Source organism: Carassius carassius, chromosome 22, assembly GCF_963082965.1.
Source record: "Carassius carassius chromosome 22, fCarCar2.1, whole genome shotgun sequence".
Taxonomy (NCBI): Eukaryota; Metazoa; Chordata; class Actinopteri; order Cypriniformes; family Cyprinidae; genus Carassius; species Carassius carassius.
The window spans coordinates 6,702,087-6,717,666 of record NC_081776.1 but is presented as its reverse complement, the minus strand read 5'-3'; the positions used below and the strand labels follow the sequence as shown (position 1 = coordinate 6,717,666).

The 15,580-nt window shown below is 40.3% G+C and overlaps 1 protein-coding gene across 1 annotated transcript; it reads left to right on the top strand.

Annotated features, from left to right (window-relative positions):
• Window positions 1-2,322: 2,322 nt before the first annotated feature.
• LOC132098557 (scavenger receptor cysteine-rich type 1 protein M130-like) lies at window positions 2,323-15,084 on the top strand. The gene is made up of 8 exons (XM_059504630.1): window positions 2,323-2,620; window positions 2,697-3,014; window positions 4,708-5,004; window positions 12,646-12,803; window positions 12,995-13,199; window positions 14,336-14,413; window positions 14,499-14,697; window positions 14,889-15,084. The coding sequence occupies exons 1-8, from the start codon at window positions 2,323-2,325 to the stop codon at window positions 15,082-15,084; spliced, it is 1,749 nt and encodes a 582-aa protein (XP_059360613.1).
• Window positions 15,085-15,580: the final 496 nt, after the last annotated feature.

The window sequence follows — 15,580 nt, the reverse complement described above, 5'->3', positions numbered from 1 at the left end:
CCACCCCTTTAGACATTATGCATGTGACACTGATAAATGGTCACAGTCGCTGTGCTGGTCGGGTGGAGATTTTTCATAGAGGTCAGTGGGGAACAGTGTGTGATGATGGCTGGCATATGGCTGATGCTGCAGTGGTGTGTAGAGAGCTAGACTGTGGAGAGGCTGTAGATGCTCTGGGTGCTGCTCATTTTGGACCAGGATCAGGACCAATCTGGATGAATCAAGCCTTACTGGATCAGAGTCTAGATTGAAAAACTGTGGGTCAGGAGGATGGGGCAAACATGGCTGTGATCATTCTAAAGATGCTGGAGTTATCTGCTCAGGTGAATGAGAGTTTGTTAGACATTTTCAGTTGTGATTGTTGTACAGTATGTCTCTATAACCTGTCTATAACATGATTTCCATATACTTCTCTGTTTTCATATACTGAAATTGTATAATTTGGGGGATATTGTGTATTAAATTTACTCTTAAACTTCCAACTCTGAATAACCTATTTTTGCCGCTTAACAGATAATAAACATTCCAGACTTGTTAATGGATATCATCTTTGCTCTGGGAGATTAGAGGTGATTCATGGAAACACCTGGGGTTCAGTGTGTTACGCTGTCTTTGACCAGCAGGATGCAGAGGTTGTGTGTAGAGAGCTGGACTGTGGGGCTCCAGTGCTGGGAGCAGCTGCTTTTGGTAAAGGAGACACTCAGATGTGGACACAAGAGATTCAGTGTAGAGGAAATGAATCAACCATTCGATTTTGTCCAACTTCAAATGGCATAAAGTGCTCTCAAGAAAACAATGTGGGACTGATATGTTCTGGTAAAATGCCACTTTATCCTGTCAGTAAATAAATCAAATCCAGCATTTGAATCGCTAAATATACTAAAATCTCTGTTTTGTCACCATGCCTAATGAGCATGTTATGCATTATGAATGGTAATACAACAACAGCAATACAAAATAAACAATCAGTTCTACCCTATAAAATGCTCTTTTTTTCTCGTTTAAATACATTCAAATTTTCTATCCAGGTTACATGGATCTCAGACTGGTCAATGGTCCTGACATCTGTTCTGGTCGAGTCGAACATCAGTACTTCAGTAAATGGGGCACAGTGTGAAGTGAAAGTGAAAGTGACATTCAGCCAAGTATGGTGACCCATACTCAGAATTTGTGCTCTGCATTTAACCCATCCGAAATGCACACACACAGAGCAGTGAACACACACACACACACTGTGAGCACACACCCGGAGCAGTGGGCAGCCATTTATGCTGCGGCGCCCGGGGAGCAGTTGGGGGTTCGATGCCTTGCTCAAGGGCACCTAAGTCGTGGTATTGAAGGTGGAGAGGGAACTGTACATGCACTCCCCCCACCCACAATTCCTGCCGGCCCGGGACTCGAACTCACAACCTTTCGATTGGGAGTCCGACTCTCTAACCATTAGGCCACGACTTCCCCCATGCATGTGTGATGCATGCTGGGATATGAGAGCTGCCAGTGTCCTCTGTAGACAGCTGAATTGTGGGATTGCTGTGTCTGTTGTGGGATCAGACTGGTTTGGAGAGGGAAGTGGTGAAATCTGGGCCGATGTGTTTAATTGTGACGGAAATGAAACAAAGCTCTCAGAATGTTCCATCTCTTCATGGAGTCGAGCTGAATGTTCTCATAGACGAGATATTGGAGTCATCTGCTCTAGTGAGTCCATTAACTGTGAGATTTACTAAAATTATGCTTCTTATGTAAAATGTAATGATATAAAGCATGTTTATTTTGTAAAGTTACCAGGAGGAAACATGTTTGATTCACTTAGTTTTGTCCTGGCCATGACATATTAACTTGTGGGACATATTCATATTCAATGTTGTGACCTCAACAAAATGATCTCATGCCCACAACATATTAATATGTTGTTAATATGATATTAGCAACATATTAATATGTCTTGGCCACAAGTTCATTTTGTTGAAGTAACAACATCCTTATGTTGCGGCCAAACAGTGTTAAATGTTTTATCCATCTCTAATAATCCCAGGTTGCTATGATCAAGCAGGTTTGTTTACGCATTAAACTCTTGGGCTAAGTAGTTATCTCAACATAAGAAGTCGTGGCCACGAGAAATGGATGTTGTTCCCTCAACAAAGGATCTTGTTACCTCTGCAAAATGATCTTGTTAATATTTCGTGGCCGCGACAAAACTAAATTAATTAATTTCCCTTCGGTCACCTTAATTATGCAAATGTTCCTCTGTATCTTTAACATATTTGCAATATTTAATAAAATAAATAAAACAAATCTCCTCAGATTCCTCTCTGGCTCTTCATGATGGTCTGGTGCGGTTGTCTGGAGAGAGACAGGGGGGAGGTGGAAGTTTTCATCCATCAGGTCTGGAGGAGAGTTCTGCTGGACTCCTGGAGTCTCACTGAATCCTCTGTGGTCTGCAGACAGCTGGGTTGTGGCTCTGTGCTGAACTTCTCCAGCTCCTCTTCATCCAGTCCTGAACACAGTCATGAGTGTGTGACGGGCTTCCAGTGCTCTGGGAGTGAAGCTCATCTGGGGAACTGCAGCTCTCCACAAACTCTCAACTGCAGCTCCGCACAACAGCTGTCAATCACCTGCCTTGGTGAGAAAAACAACATCTGAACAGATTCTTTAGTTGTTTGTGATCAATAATGTGTTTTTCTGTTTCTGAATATCAGGTCGGGGGTCCATCAGGCTGGTGGGTTCTGGGGAAGACTGTGCAGGGAGGCTGGAGGTTTTTCACAGTGGCTCATGGGGGACAGTGTGTGATGACTCCTGGGATATTAAAGATGCTCATGTGGTGTGCAGACAGCTGCAGTGTGGAGTGGCCCTCAGTAACCAGCAGGTACCAGCCTGGTTTGGTCCTGGTTCTGGACACATATGGCTGGATGAGGTAGAGTGTGAGGGGAATGAGACGTCCCTGTGGAGCTGCTCTTCTCCAGCCTGGGGAAAACATGACTGCATACACAAGGAGGATGTAGGAGTCGTGTGCTCAGGTAAACAATAATGTTAATAATATTTAACGATATGCAACTTAACACTACTGAATGTACAGCACAAAACACACGATTACTAAATTAATCTCTAATGAGTTGGTTCTGTTTAGGGAATCAAATACCTACAGCTTATAACTAACTTTGACACTTAAAGGCACAATATGTACATTTTCCCTGCTACAGGTCGCATTTTCTAAACAATAACAAAGGCGAAGCTTGATGACACTATGAACGAGAGTGGAACAATGGGCTGTGTCTGTCACAGTTCATGAATTCGCAGTCTCTCTCTCTGCTTCTTTAGTGTGCAGATGTGTGTCTGTGGGCGTGGTCTTTGATCATGGCTGATTAACAGCACTACCTGCGTCCCATTGTATGTGTGCAGTAACTGGTGTCTCATGTTGTCAGATTGTTGTGGTTCTTCCCTGTGTTCCGTTTTGTTTCCCCCTGGCTGTTTTGGATCGTGGATTCCCTCTTTGTTCTTCGTCATGTCTTCCTGTACTCTGCACCATGATCATGAGCACCTTCACTGGGAAATACAGCACTGGATCACCGAGGATCATCACTGGTTGTCTATCGAGGTCCCTGCGTCACCCACCATCAGAGCTTGTGATCGTCACCACTATCTTTCAGTGTTTGTACTTCATTGTTGTCTGTTTGTCTGACCTACTTCTTATTTTCTCATTAAACCGCCTTGCATTTATTCAAATATCAAATAAATTATACAGAGAAAGCGAGCAAAAACATTTACATGGTCAAGGAACAGTATATGACTGACTTGAGTCTAGCGCGAGTTTAATCACTCTCAAAAAACTCCCCTTATGATAATTCAAGCTGTCTATACACTTTGATAAATTAATCACCTACTTGCATTATACATTCATGTGCACGTTCTGCAAGAGAGCAGAATTCAGTCAGTGAGCATGCACGTTGAACAACAAAACTCTGGCATTTCAGCGATGACTCATCTGAATGTCTATAATTGGCCATTGCATAAACTCAACAGAATTGTGTGTGATTGGTTAATGCGCAACACTGTAAAAACACAGAAAAAGTATCATGGTGCAACATTGATCAGTTATTGCTAATTTAATGCTGCAGTCAAGACTTAAATTTTATTTGCGGCAGACATAATGGATTAAGTTTAACTGTATAGCAGCATTTTTGTCCACTGTGTTGCCATGGTCTCTGAAAAAAATGCGGAAAACCGATTTTTTTTTTACAAAACTGCAGTTTATTACATCACTGAGAAGCGACAATGAACCAGGACGAGCCATTTAAATTGGGAATTTCTCTGGATTTCCAAGTCCTTGGGAACTTTTGGGATAATGTAAGTACACAACTGCATGAACTACATAACACTGTGCAAGTGGTTTTTAGATATTTTATTAGAAAGATCTTACATATTGTGCCTTTAAATGTACTGTAGTTACAGAATGGATGTTCATATGACAAAGGGTAGATAAATGTATGCATTTTGTGTTTAGTCAATATTAGTATTTTATAAATATTTGTAAATTAAGTATTTTTGTTTGTTTAATTGGTGTTTTTTATTAATTATTTTTTTTTTTTTAATAAAATTAATTAATGTAACAATTAAGGAACAGTAATAGTTAAATTTTGCCTGATTCTCATCCCTAGTTAAAAGACTATAATTCTTTGAGAGTCAAGGTTAATTCTCATTCTTTTCATCTAGAATTTAAGGAGATCAGGTTAACTGAGGGCTGTGAAGGGAATCTGGAGGTTTTCTACAATGGGTCCTGGGGTAATATGTGCTGGAACCAGATGGACAGAGACACAGCAAGTCTGATCTATCAAGAGCTGAACTGTGGAAGATCTGGAAGTGAACCCAGTTATTCAGAGGGACTGAAGTCTTATAATTGGCTTGACGTTTTAAATTGTCGACAACATGATTCCACTTTATGGAAGTGTCCATCTTCACCATGGGGACAGAATGACTGTGATAATGAAGTGGCCAAAGTCACCTGCTCAGGTAGGATGATATTGACATGGTCATGCTTGTTTAAATAAATAAATAAATGTATATGAATAAATATGTATGTGTATATTTAAAAAAACATATAACAATTTGTCTAATTCTCACATTTTCCTCCCTCCTTTGTTATCCTCCTCCTCTTTCATAAACTACTACATTATTCATTAATTAAAACTATCAGCGTAAATTCACCACACCACAAACTGTTAAACACATCTTACAAGCAAACATGCAGTTACTCATGTCCGTCTTTCAACTCTCAGAGGCAGAGGTCTCCAAACCTTTCCAATCATACTACTACTTGTCCACTTGATCCAATTCCTCCGCATATCCTTCAAGCCATTACTTCTTTAGTACATGCACTTACTCACATTATTAATACACCCCCCGCCCCCCCCCCCCCACACACACACAGATGTCTGATGTCTGGTGTCTTTCCCTCAGCATTTAACAGGCTGGGTTAACCTCACTACTTAAGAAACCCACTCTTAACCTAGCACTTTTAGAGAACTCCAGACTTGTGTCCCTTCTTCCATTCATTTCAAAAACACTTGAAAAATTGTGTTCAACCAGGTCTCTGCCTTTCTCACACAGAAAAGAGACAGCAACCTTAGAGACAGCAACCACTCTGGTTTCAGAAGTAGACATTCAACGGAGAGTCTTGATCTCAGTTGTTAAAGTCCTAAGACTGACAAGAGTGGTTTCCAAATCTTCAGTACTTATCTAGCTGGATCCTTCCGCTGCTTTTGACACATTAACCACCAAATCCTCCGTTCCACAATATAGACCAGGGTCGGCAACCTACAGCATGCGTGCCAACAGTGGCACACAGAGGGATAATCGCTGGCACGCGAGCAATAGGGAAAACTACATTTTGAGGTAATAACTTCTCATAGTCACACAGCTTGTTAGGAGCTATAAATACTATTAAAGTGTGAGAATTAACTTGTGCTAGTCTACGGATGCACACGCAAATGCTGCACATACTAGGTGCTTCAGATCAAAGCATCAGTCGTCTAACACCGCTTATCAATGTCAAAATGACTGAGATGGCCAATCAAATCAAAGTAGGTGGGGTTTACTGTTCACAGAAGCAGAGAGTGAAGTGTCAGTTTAACGTTAAAGAGAGCAGGTAAGATGAAGCTGCAAATCATTTAACATTAGTCAACTTTTAATAATACATTTTACGATAGAAATGTTAAGTGACCGACAGCTATATCCAGTGATGAAATTTTTTTTCAAATATGGCCATTTTGAGAGAGAGAGGGAGAGAGATGTGTAAATTGTCTGCATTTGTCTCTCTCTACAAACAATTAAACGATTTTGCCCCATTGTTGTTGAGAAATATAATGTAGCAATTCAGTATTGATTAATAAAAGTTGCATGGCAACACTGACAATTTTATGAGCTTCTGAATGTTACTTTTTGCACAGCGCGATCTCAGATCTCTGTGTGCGAGTGGTGTGTGTGTGTGTGCTGTGGTGGCTCGTCAAGGGAGGCACAGCTTCCCCAAAATTTTGAGGTGAAAATGAGGAAGATTTAATGTTAAAGGTCACGTTTTTCGTGTTTTTTTTTTAAGCTTTGATTGTGTTTACAGTGTGCAATATACAGTGTGTCAAAAGTATTGGCATTCATTTCTCAAGTAGAAGTATAGATACTAGGGTTTATAAAGACTTTTGTAGAAGTTGAAGTATCAACTCAAGCTTTTTACTCAAGTAAAAGTGTAAAAGTACTGGTTTAAAAAACTACTTAAAGTATAAAAGTAAAAGTAATGTAAGGGAAAAAATGCCATTAAGAACAAAAGCTTGGGCCGTGCCACAGGGGCCTATTGTGCACTACCCCACCTCCTCAAAAAAAAAACATTTTTCTAAAGGCCATAATGACTATAATGTTATATTAAAATGTTCATGTTGAAAAATGTGGGATGCACTAGGCTACCTGTTGTAGCCGCATATATGCCCATTGAAAATGAACGAATTTTAGTACAATGCAAATACATTAAAGAGCTAGAGCTAAAAGATGACTAGTTGCCAATAAGTATTGTTATGGTGCAAAAAGTCAAACTTCAGAGGCATGTCATCAATAACCTTTAAAGGAATGTAAATGTACATCCAAACTTAGCTGCAGGAATCTGCGAGGGCAATGGATAAGAACATTGGTGCAGGCTTAGTAACAATTACCCTTGTATGGTTGTCTATATACAATAAACATTATAGTGCTGTCAAAATTAATGATTAATCCAAGTGAATAATCAAAAACTAAAAATGAAAAATAACTCATAATCCTGATACCTTCTTGATTGATAGCTTCTTGTATTCGGTACATACGTCTGCTATGTCCAGTGTTTGGGGGGTGACGAGTTACAAAGTTGGTATAGACTACTTATCACAACATTGTCAGTCGCAAACGATAATTTATTAAAACGTCTCGCTACCGAACTACCTACAGTAGCTTAATTTGCAGAGGAAGAAGAGAAAGCACCCATTTGGTAAATGAGCAAGTGAGAAATAATAACTTTTAAGTAGGGTCCAGTGCCGTTTCGATACTTTTAAAACGGTACCAGCTCCTAAACAGTGCCTGAACCGATACTTTAAAAAAAAAGAACCTAAAAAAAACTATGGATAACTTTAAAGAACATTACAAATATTTAAAATAAATCCATAGCTTTCACCTTGGATGCTCTCATTTCCCAAGTTGTGCTTCCCTTAATCTAAGGCTAATAAATGTATTATTTCACAATCTGGGTCATTATTTAATACAAAACCACACATAATGTTTCTACTGTGTCCCTGTCACTCACTCTGATATTTAGTTAAGATGAGTGCTGTCTGTCACTGTCTTTAATCAGTTTTGTGAACTACTGTATGCTCATTCTTTATAAAGTAGCAACAATGTCGTTTTTAAAATACAGTACTGTGCAAAAGTCTTATGGAAAAGAAAAAATTGTATTTTCACCCCAAAAAAGGGTTTTAAGCCAGTTATTTATATCTTTTGCTGTAGTGTGTCAGAAGGTGTCAGTTTACCATTAATTTTAATATTAATCTAGTGCGATTTCGAATGCACAAGCAGTCTGACAACGGCAAAATGAATGTTTGGAAATGTAAACTGATATTTTCTACTGACACACTACAGCAAAATATATAAATAACTGGGCGAACACCATTCTTTTGGGTGAAAATACTAACGTGCCTACAGTAGTGTATAAAGAACGTATGATTAAATTAAGTATATTTATATTTAGGTTCGGACTGACTCTGAGGCGATCGGATACCGGTTCCATACCCAACCCTACTTTTAAGAAATATATTTTTTGATAAACGAACGCAAAACTGGCTATGTCCTTGTTGGAGTGTGATGTGATTCGTGTCATGTGCAGGTGCGATGGATTGCGTATAAACCAATAGGGTGTCGGAATGGTATATGTTTATACTTCTCATCCAACCACAATCAAATTCACTCCATCCGGATGGCGCGATTTATCTGGATAGGTTTTTTTTATTTTTTTTGAATGATGACAAGCCGGAATGAAAACAAGCCAAGATGAAATAGCAGTAACGAAGCTATTTTTAAAATGTAAGGAGTAGAAAGTACAGATACTTGGGTGAAAATGTAAGGAGTAGAAGTAAAAAGTCGGCTGAAAAATAATTACTCAAGTAAAGATACCCCAAATTTCTACTTAAGTACAGTAACAAAGTATTTGTACTTCGTTACTTGACACCTCTGGCAATATAACATGTGTTCATGTTTCGCGTGTAAAAAAACTATATTTTTCACACAATTAACTTATCTGTATACCTCTGTTTTCACTGTCATAACCGGCTGATGACTTCCTTGTTCTATAAAGTCCCTCCTTCAGAAATACGTAACGAGTTCTGATTGTGCCAGCGGTTCCTGTGTTGTGATTCGACAGCAGCTGAGCGCACGCTGCCCTCCTGGAAACGCGATTGGGCTAGTTTTGGACTAGTTTTGAGAAGCAAGTGGGCAGATTTGTTTTGAAACCTGGCAATCCTGATCTGGACGCACGTACTGGAGATGTACTTCTAATCACAGAACGCCTTTACTGACAAGATGCGCATGAAAATCGCATTAGATTTTTTGCACAGTTTTACCATCTAGTTAACAAAGCTAAACAGTGTTGCCTTTTGTGTAATTAGTTACAGAAACTGTTGAACGCACCAACTTAAATAATAAAATACACAAACCGGTTGTGGTCCATAAACAATGCCTTCTCCAGACAAAGAGGGAAATGCTCCATCTTTCAAGAATAATCTTTGTGCGAATCTGGCATTAAACTGATTGAGATTGAGGAAGCTGTCCTCAGCAAAATGTGCTGCACATAGTTTTACATGTGGATTATAATTTCGGGAACCGAGTTAAACATAAATTGTAACCATTGATCTCTAAGCACAGCGTCCCTGGGAAGCCCAAACAAAGGTGATTGGACTCCGGGATGAAAATAACAGCGTTTCGACGAAATGGCGACAAACACACTCTTCAAACGCCAACTCTTCCTCCTTCTCCATGCGAACGCAACAAGACCACGTCCCCTTTTTTGTGTATTCCTGTGGGCGGAGGTTAGTCAAAAAAAGGTTTTAGTGACGTCATTACTGCAGGAAGTAGAGGGATGTAGTCCAAACTGGTCGTTCGATGTAGGCGAATTCTGTTAAATAAAATATCTCGCTTGGCATTGAACTTTGAGCTTTATAATTTTACATTAACATTACATTACACACTAACTAAAGTTTGCAACATGGGATCACAAAGAACGGGACCTTTATTAAAATTAGCAATTAATTTTAGTTCATGAATGTATATATTTTGTTTGTAATTTCACAGTTACCAATACCATTACGTGAAAGTGCCGCTCTTCTATCGTGAATGTGTAGAATCTGCTGATGTAATTACAACCGCTAAGTGATAGAGAAGGGGAGGGGGAGGCAAGGTGAGTGCTTAGCTCTCTTGCCTCAGTTGTTAAAAAAATTAGCCAATGAGCATTGAGTGTTCCCTTTCAGCACTGAGGAGTGTTGAGAAAAAGAACATCATAGAGGAGGCTAGCCTCCCTTCTGGCATATCAACCAATCATCATAGAGACGTAAATTACGTGCTATTAGTTTGAATGTCTCCCGTAGCGGCTGGGCTGATAATTTACCAAGAACTTTTGATGAGTAGCGATATTTAATATTTGATCTCCAACAGATTTTCCAAGCTGTCATTCAAACATTATATATACAAATTTAAAATAAAGGGAGCTATAACTATAGGCTACAGAAGTAGGCCTAATTGAATAGCACAGCAGGCAGCTCTCTTTTAATATAGACTTTTAAGAAGTGATATTTGTTTCAAATGATAGGACAGGTATAAGTGAATTTGTTATCTTGCTGTATTTGTGTCATTTTCTTAACGTTTTCTGACTAGGGCTGGAAAATATATCGACAATATGATCATGTGCATCTTGTTAGTAAAGCTGGTTGGGATTTACCACTAATCACTGAACCGGCTTTACTGACTTGATGGCACAGTGGTTAACCAGGAAAATGTAAAATGGCACATCATGACAAAAAGGTTGCCAACACCTGCTATAGACAAATGGGATCTCAGGTATTGCACTCTAGTGGTTGAAGTCTTACCTCGCACATAGGACCTTCAAGGTGTCTTGGAGGGGTGAAGTGTCCAAGTCACAACTACTGGGGTGCCTCAGGGCTCAGTTCTTGAACCACTTCTCCATCTACATGGCATCACTAGGTTCTGTCATTCAGAAACATGGCTTTTCATATCACTGCTATGCTGATGACATTCCACTCTAACTCTCATTTCATCCTGATTATCCGACAATAGCTGCTTGCATCTCATCATGTCTAACAGACATTTCTTGCTGGATGAAGGACCATCACCTTCAACTCATCTTTGCCAAGACAGCACTGCTTGGGTTTTCAGCAAACCCATCACTTCATCACAATTTCATCATCCAGCTAGGTGCATCAACCATAACTCCTTCAAAGACGACCAGGAACCTTGGAGTTGTGATTTGATGATCAGCTGAATTTCACATGATTTCACATGAAAAAATATTTGAAAGTCAGCAACACCAAAGCTCCAAAGGTATAAAAAATGTATTGTTTAAAAACTATCGCATAGCGTATGTGGCAGCTATCGGTTCACTTACAGAAAATATTTCGGCTTTTGTTGATTTCCATCTACAACCATTAGTCATGGCCTTACCTTCTTATATTAGAGAAACAATTGATTTTATTGAACTAATTCATAATTTGACATTACCTGATTGTCCTGTTTTTTAAAGTCACCATGTTCCAGTTCCGGGAGGGCTAGAGGCAATTACATTTTTTTTTATCAACGTTCTTGTCAGGTTCCTAGTACTGCAGGTCTGAGTTATTTGGCAAAATTGGTACTTTCATATGATAATTTTTTATTTGGGTCAGATTACTATTTGCAGATCTCAGGTGTCAGCATGGGCTCTAAGATGGCCCCAAGTTTCGCATCATTATTTTGTGGTTTGTTTGAACATCAGTTTGTGTTAAATCCTGGGACCAATGATTTATTTAGACACATTGTTCTATGGAAACAATACATTGATGGTGTTTCTTTTAGTATGGCGTGGCACTGAATCTGAACTATTAGAGTTTCACAGTTTGGTTAACAACAATTGTAGTGCGTTGAAATTCACGATGGAATTTCATGAAGAGAAAATGAACTTTTTGGATGTGCTTGTTCTACACACTGCATCAGGCATAGAAACCACTTTGTATCGCAAACCAACTGACCGTAACACTATATTACACTGACAATCTAATCATCCTGTGTCATTAAAGCGTTTGTTACCAATTTCTCAATTCAGTCATGTTTGCCATATTTGTAGTAGTAAAGAAGATTTTCAACAGCAATCACAAATTTTATCAGATAGATTCAGAAAACGTTCATATCAAGAACAGTGGATCCAGTCTGCAGTTAGTCGTTTTAAGGATGTCACAACAAGAGAGTTTCGTTAAGAAAACCAAAAAAAAAATTGACCGTCATGCTAATTGTTATATCCCATATTTTCCCGTTTCGAGAGACATTGAAATCGTTTTAATGAAACATTCACACATTATAGAGAGTGATCCCATCCTCAAGAAATGTTTTGACAAACCACCTCATCTAGTGTATAAAAAAACACCTAATCTCCAAAATATTTTGGTTAGAGCTGATATGAAACCTGCTCCTCATTTCTTGAACAAAATACCATATGGGAATTACAGATGTGGTAACTGTCAACAGTGCAATTTCACATATAAGACATCGACCTTTACACATCCTCACACGGGACATTTTTTAAATATTCGAGGCACTATTTCGTGCAAGATGGCCAATGTCATTTACCTGTTGCGTTGCCCCTGTGGTTTATGCTATATAGGTAAAACTAGCAGAACGCTGAAAACCGTATCATCTGCCTCTGCCAGTCCCATGGCAACTTGTCTTCCGGGTACCATCCACAGACAAACGGCCAGACTGAGCGGAAGATCCAATAACTTGGACGATGCCTCTTGGCAGAGTATGCACAGAACTCCCTTCGACAGAGTACCACCAGCCTCACCCACTTCCAGTGCATGTTTGGCTATCGACCTCCACTGTTTCTGTGGACAGGAGAACCACCGGTTGTTCCAGCTGTGGACAACTGGTTCAGAGCGAGTAAGAGAGTGTGGGACTCAGCTCACATCCACCTCCAGCGCACTATATGGAGGCACAAGGCCTTTGCGGATGCTCGACGTGCCGCTACTCCAGTTTACCATCCAAGGGATAAGGTATGGCTTTCGACCCGGGATCTGCATCTCCGACAGCAATGCAGGAAGCTGAGTCCCCACTAAATTGGTCCATTCATGGTCGAGAGGCAGATCAACAAAGTCACCTACAGGCTACACCTGGTCCCCCAGGTACCGCATTCACCCCTCTTTCCATTTGTGCCTACTAAAACCCTTCTCTCCTGCCACTCCAGATGCCCCAGAAAGTTCTTGGTACCACAGGAGCCCCCTCCTCTGAGGATCCTCGATCAACCATCCATGTACCAAGTGAAGGACATCCTGAACTTGAGTACCTGGTGGACTGGGAGGGGCATGGACCAGAGGAACGTCCCTCACCAAGGGGCCGAGGTCACCCTCGTCATCGCATAAGGGTGTCAGGAGCCGCCCCTGGAGGAGTGGGTAATGTCAGGAACTCACAGTCACAGCCACCCCAATCACCACCAGCACCTGATCCTAATCACTCCCAATCCCAATCACTGGAGTACTATTCACCTGCACCTGCACCCAGCAATCACTCACCTGGATAAAGCCATCATCACACCAGTATGCCGGCGTCCGGTCTATCGTTCACTACCCTGAACTGCTGGCCAACCCATCTCCTCTAAACCTGTTATTTATTTGCCCTCAGATCCCCATGGATGATCTCCAATGATTCTCCATTGCTGTCTCCCCGACTAACTCTCCAGAGCTCTAGGCTTCATCAATTCAGTGACTTACCATATCGTTGTCATACTGCATCCTGTTAATGAACGATCTGCTTTTCCTTAAGCCTCCGCTTGTATCCTGGTTTGTGACAGTGTGCTTTTCCAGGAACTGCTGCGCAGTCGTATAAATCCACGAATGCAATGACTGGATACTTTTGCTTTATAATAGTCTAACTTGGATTACGTTTTCAATTTGTTTCTCGGCAAACCCTACTGTATGTCTTCAGAACACTTGGAATATGAATGTGATCCAAAAACAAATGAACAAAAAAATAAGCCTAATATGGCTTTATAACAGCATCAGGTTGACTTATTTCTGGTTGTGAAGGGATAAATGAACCATAAACTATGAGAGTGTGTGAGCAAAATAAGGGTTAGGCATAAAAAAAGCACATATATATATTCTGTTGGGGCCCCATACCTGTAATTTGCTTACGGTCCCCAAACCACCAAGTCCGCCCCTGCTAACACTCTCTATTTCTAACTACTTGGTTTTTTTTTTTTTAAAGACCCTCTAATACTAGTGTTCTCTATTATTATTTTTTTCTATCTACTTATCTTTTTATTTATTATTGCTTCTATTGTCTTCATTTGTCTCTTTGGATAAAAGCACCTGCTAAAATGTGTGTGTGTGTGTGTGTGTGTGTGTGTGTGTGTGTGTGTTTGTGTGTTAGTGTATGTGTGTGTGTGTATGTGTGTCTATATATATATATATATTTATATATATATATATATATATATATAGTCTTCTAATGATTTTTTTTCTATTCACAATTTTTTTACATATGTATTTTTTTTACCATTTAAAAACATGTTAAAATGTTATCTCAGAGGATCAGACTCGCGAGTCTCCTAAGAGTCTTTTGACATGTTTTACCTCACCATCTCCTCATCAGAGACAGTGTTCAAGTAAGTTTATTATGATTTATTTTAAACTTTAAACTTTGTTGTAAATGTGCTGATGCTATAGTGCTGGTTGATGTGTGTGTTTTAGATCATCTTCCTCTCAGACTGAGTGGAGGGGACGGCCGGTGCTCTGGGAGGCTGGAGGTGTATCATAACGCTGTGTGGGGCTCAGTCTGTGATGATCAGTGGGACATCAGCGATGCTCAGGTGGTCTGCAGGCAGCTGGGTTGTGGAGCAGCACTGAGGGCTGATGGGAATTCAGTCTTTGGTGCTGGTGAAGGTGTTGTGTGGATGAGTCGAGTGCAGAGGGAATGAGATTCACCTGTGGGACTGTCCTCTCTCCATGAAAAAACACACTGACTGCTCCCGCAAAGAGCACGCTGGACTCACCTGTGCAGGTCACAACAAACACTGAGGAATAATATTCATTTGAGATCATTTTATGTATTCATAATTTTGAATGTGTCTGTTTTGGCAGATTTGTCAGTGTCCACTACTCCTGCCATAACATCATCAGCTTCTTCTTCAGTCCACTCAACATCAGTCGCTCCCCCACAAACTCCTTCATCAGCGTCTCCCCCAGTGCTTGTGATAGTTCTGGGAGTTGTGCTCTTACTGCTCTTAGTGTCACTGCTTATACTAATTCAGCAGAACAGAGTGATGAGGAGAGGTAGGAGAGATCCAGAGACTGTCATATTGTGTCTTATTCAGTGTGTGATCAGTCATGTGTTGTGAACTGACAGCAGGTTTGTCTGTCTACACTCACAGCTCTCTCTAAGAGGAGACACAGGACGATGTCTGAGGCCGTTTATGAGGAGATTCAACACAGACACAATCACTTTACTCAGAGGGGTGAGACATGAGCCATCAATCTCATTTAATATCATTAATAAGAGTCTGTCAGACAGTTGATGTTCATCTATTATTAGTCCTGTTAAACCTCCTGCTTCAAACCACAGAATTCCTGACAGAAAACCACAGAGCTGCAGGTGCATGTTTATGTGTGTGTGTGCGTGTGTTAGTCAGCGTCTCTTCCTGTGTATATTTTAAGAGGGTCATAAGCAGGTGTTCATTTAATTTTAAGTGTAGGCGCAGGTGTCTGTGTGTGTGTGTTTATTTCTGGAAGGCAGTGAGGAATAGGTTCATATGAGGACACAGTACATGTGTGTT

Coding starts and splice junctions, on each gene's coding strand:
- LOC132098557 (XM_059504630.1), top strand. CDS start 2,323: ATGGTCTGGTGCGGTTGTCTGGAGAGAGACAGGGGGGAGGTGGAAGTT. Junction 5,005..12,645: donor GGCCAAAGTCACCTGCTCAG/GTAGGATGATAT, acceptor TTCTGTGGACAG/GAGAACCACCGGTTGTTCCA. Junction 14,698..14,888: donor GGTGCTGGTGAAGGTGTTGT/GTGGATGAGTCG, acceptor CTGTTTTGGCAG/ATTTGTCAGTGTCCACTACT.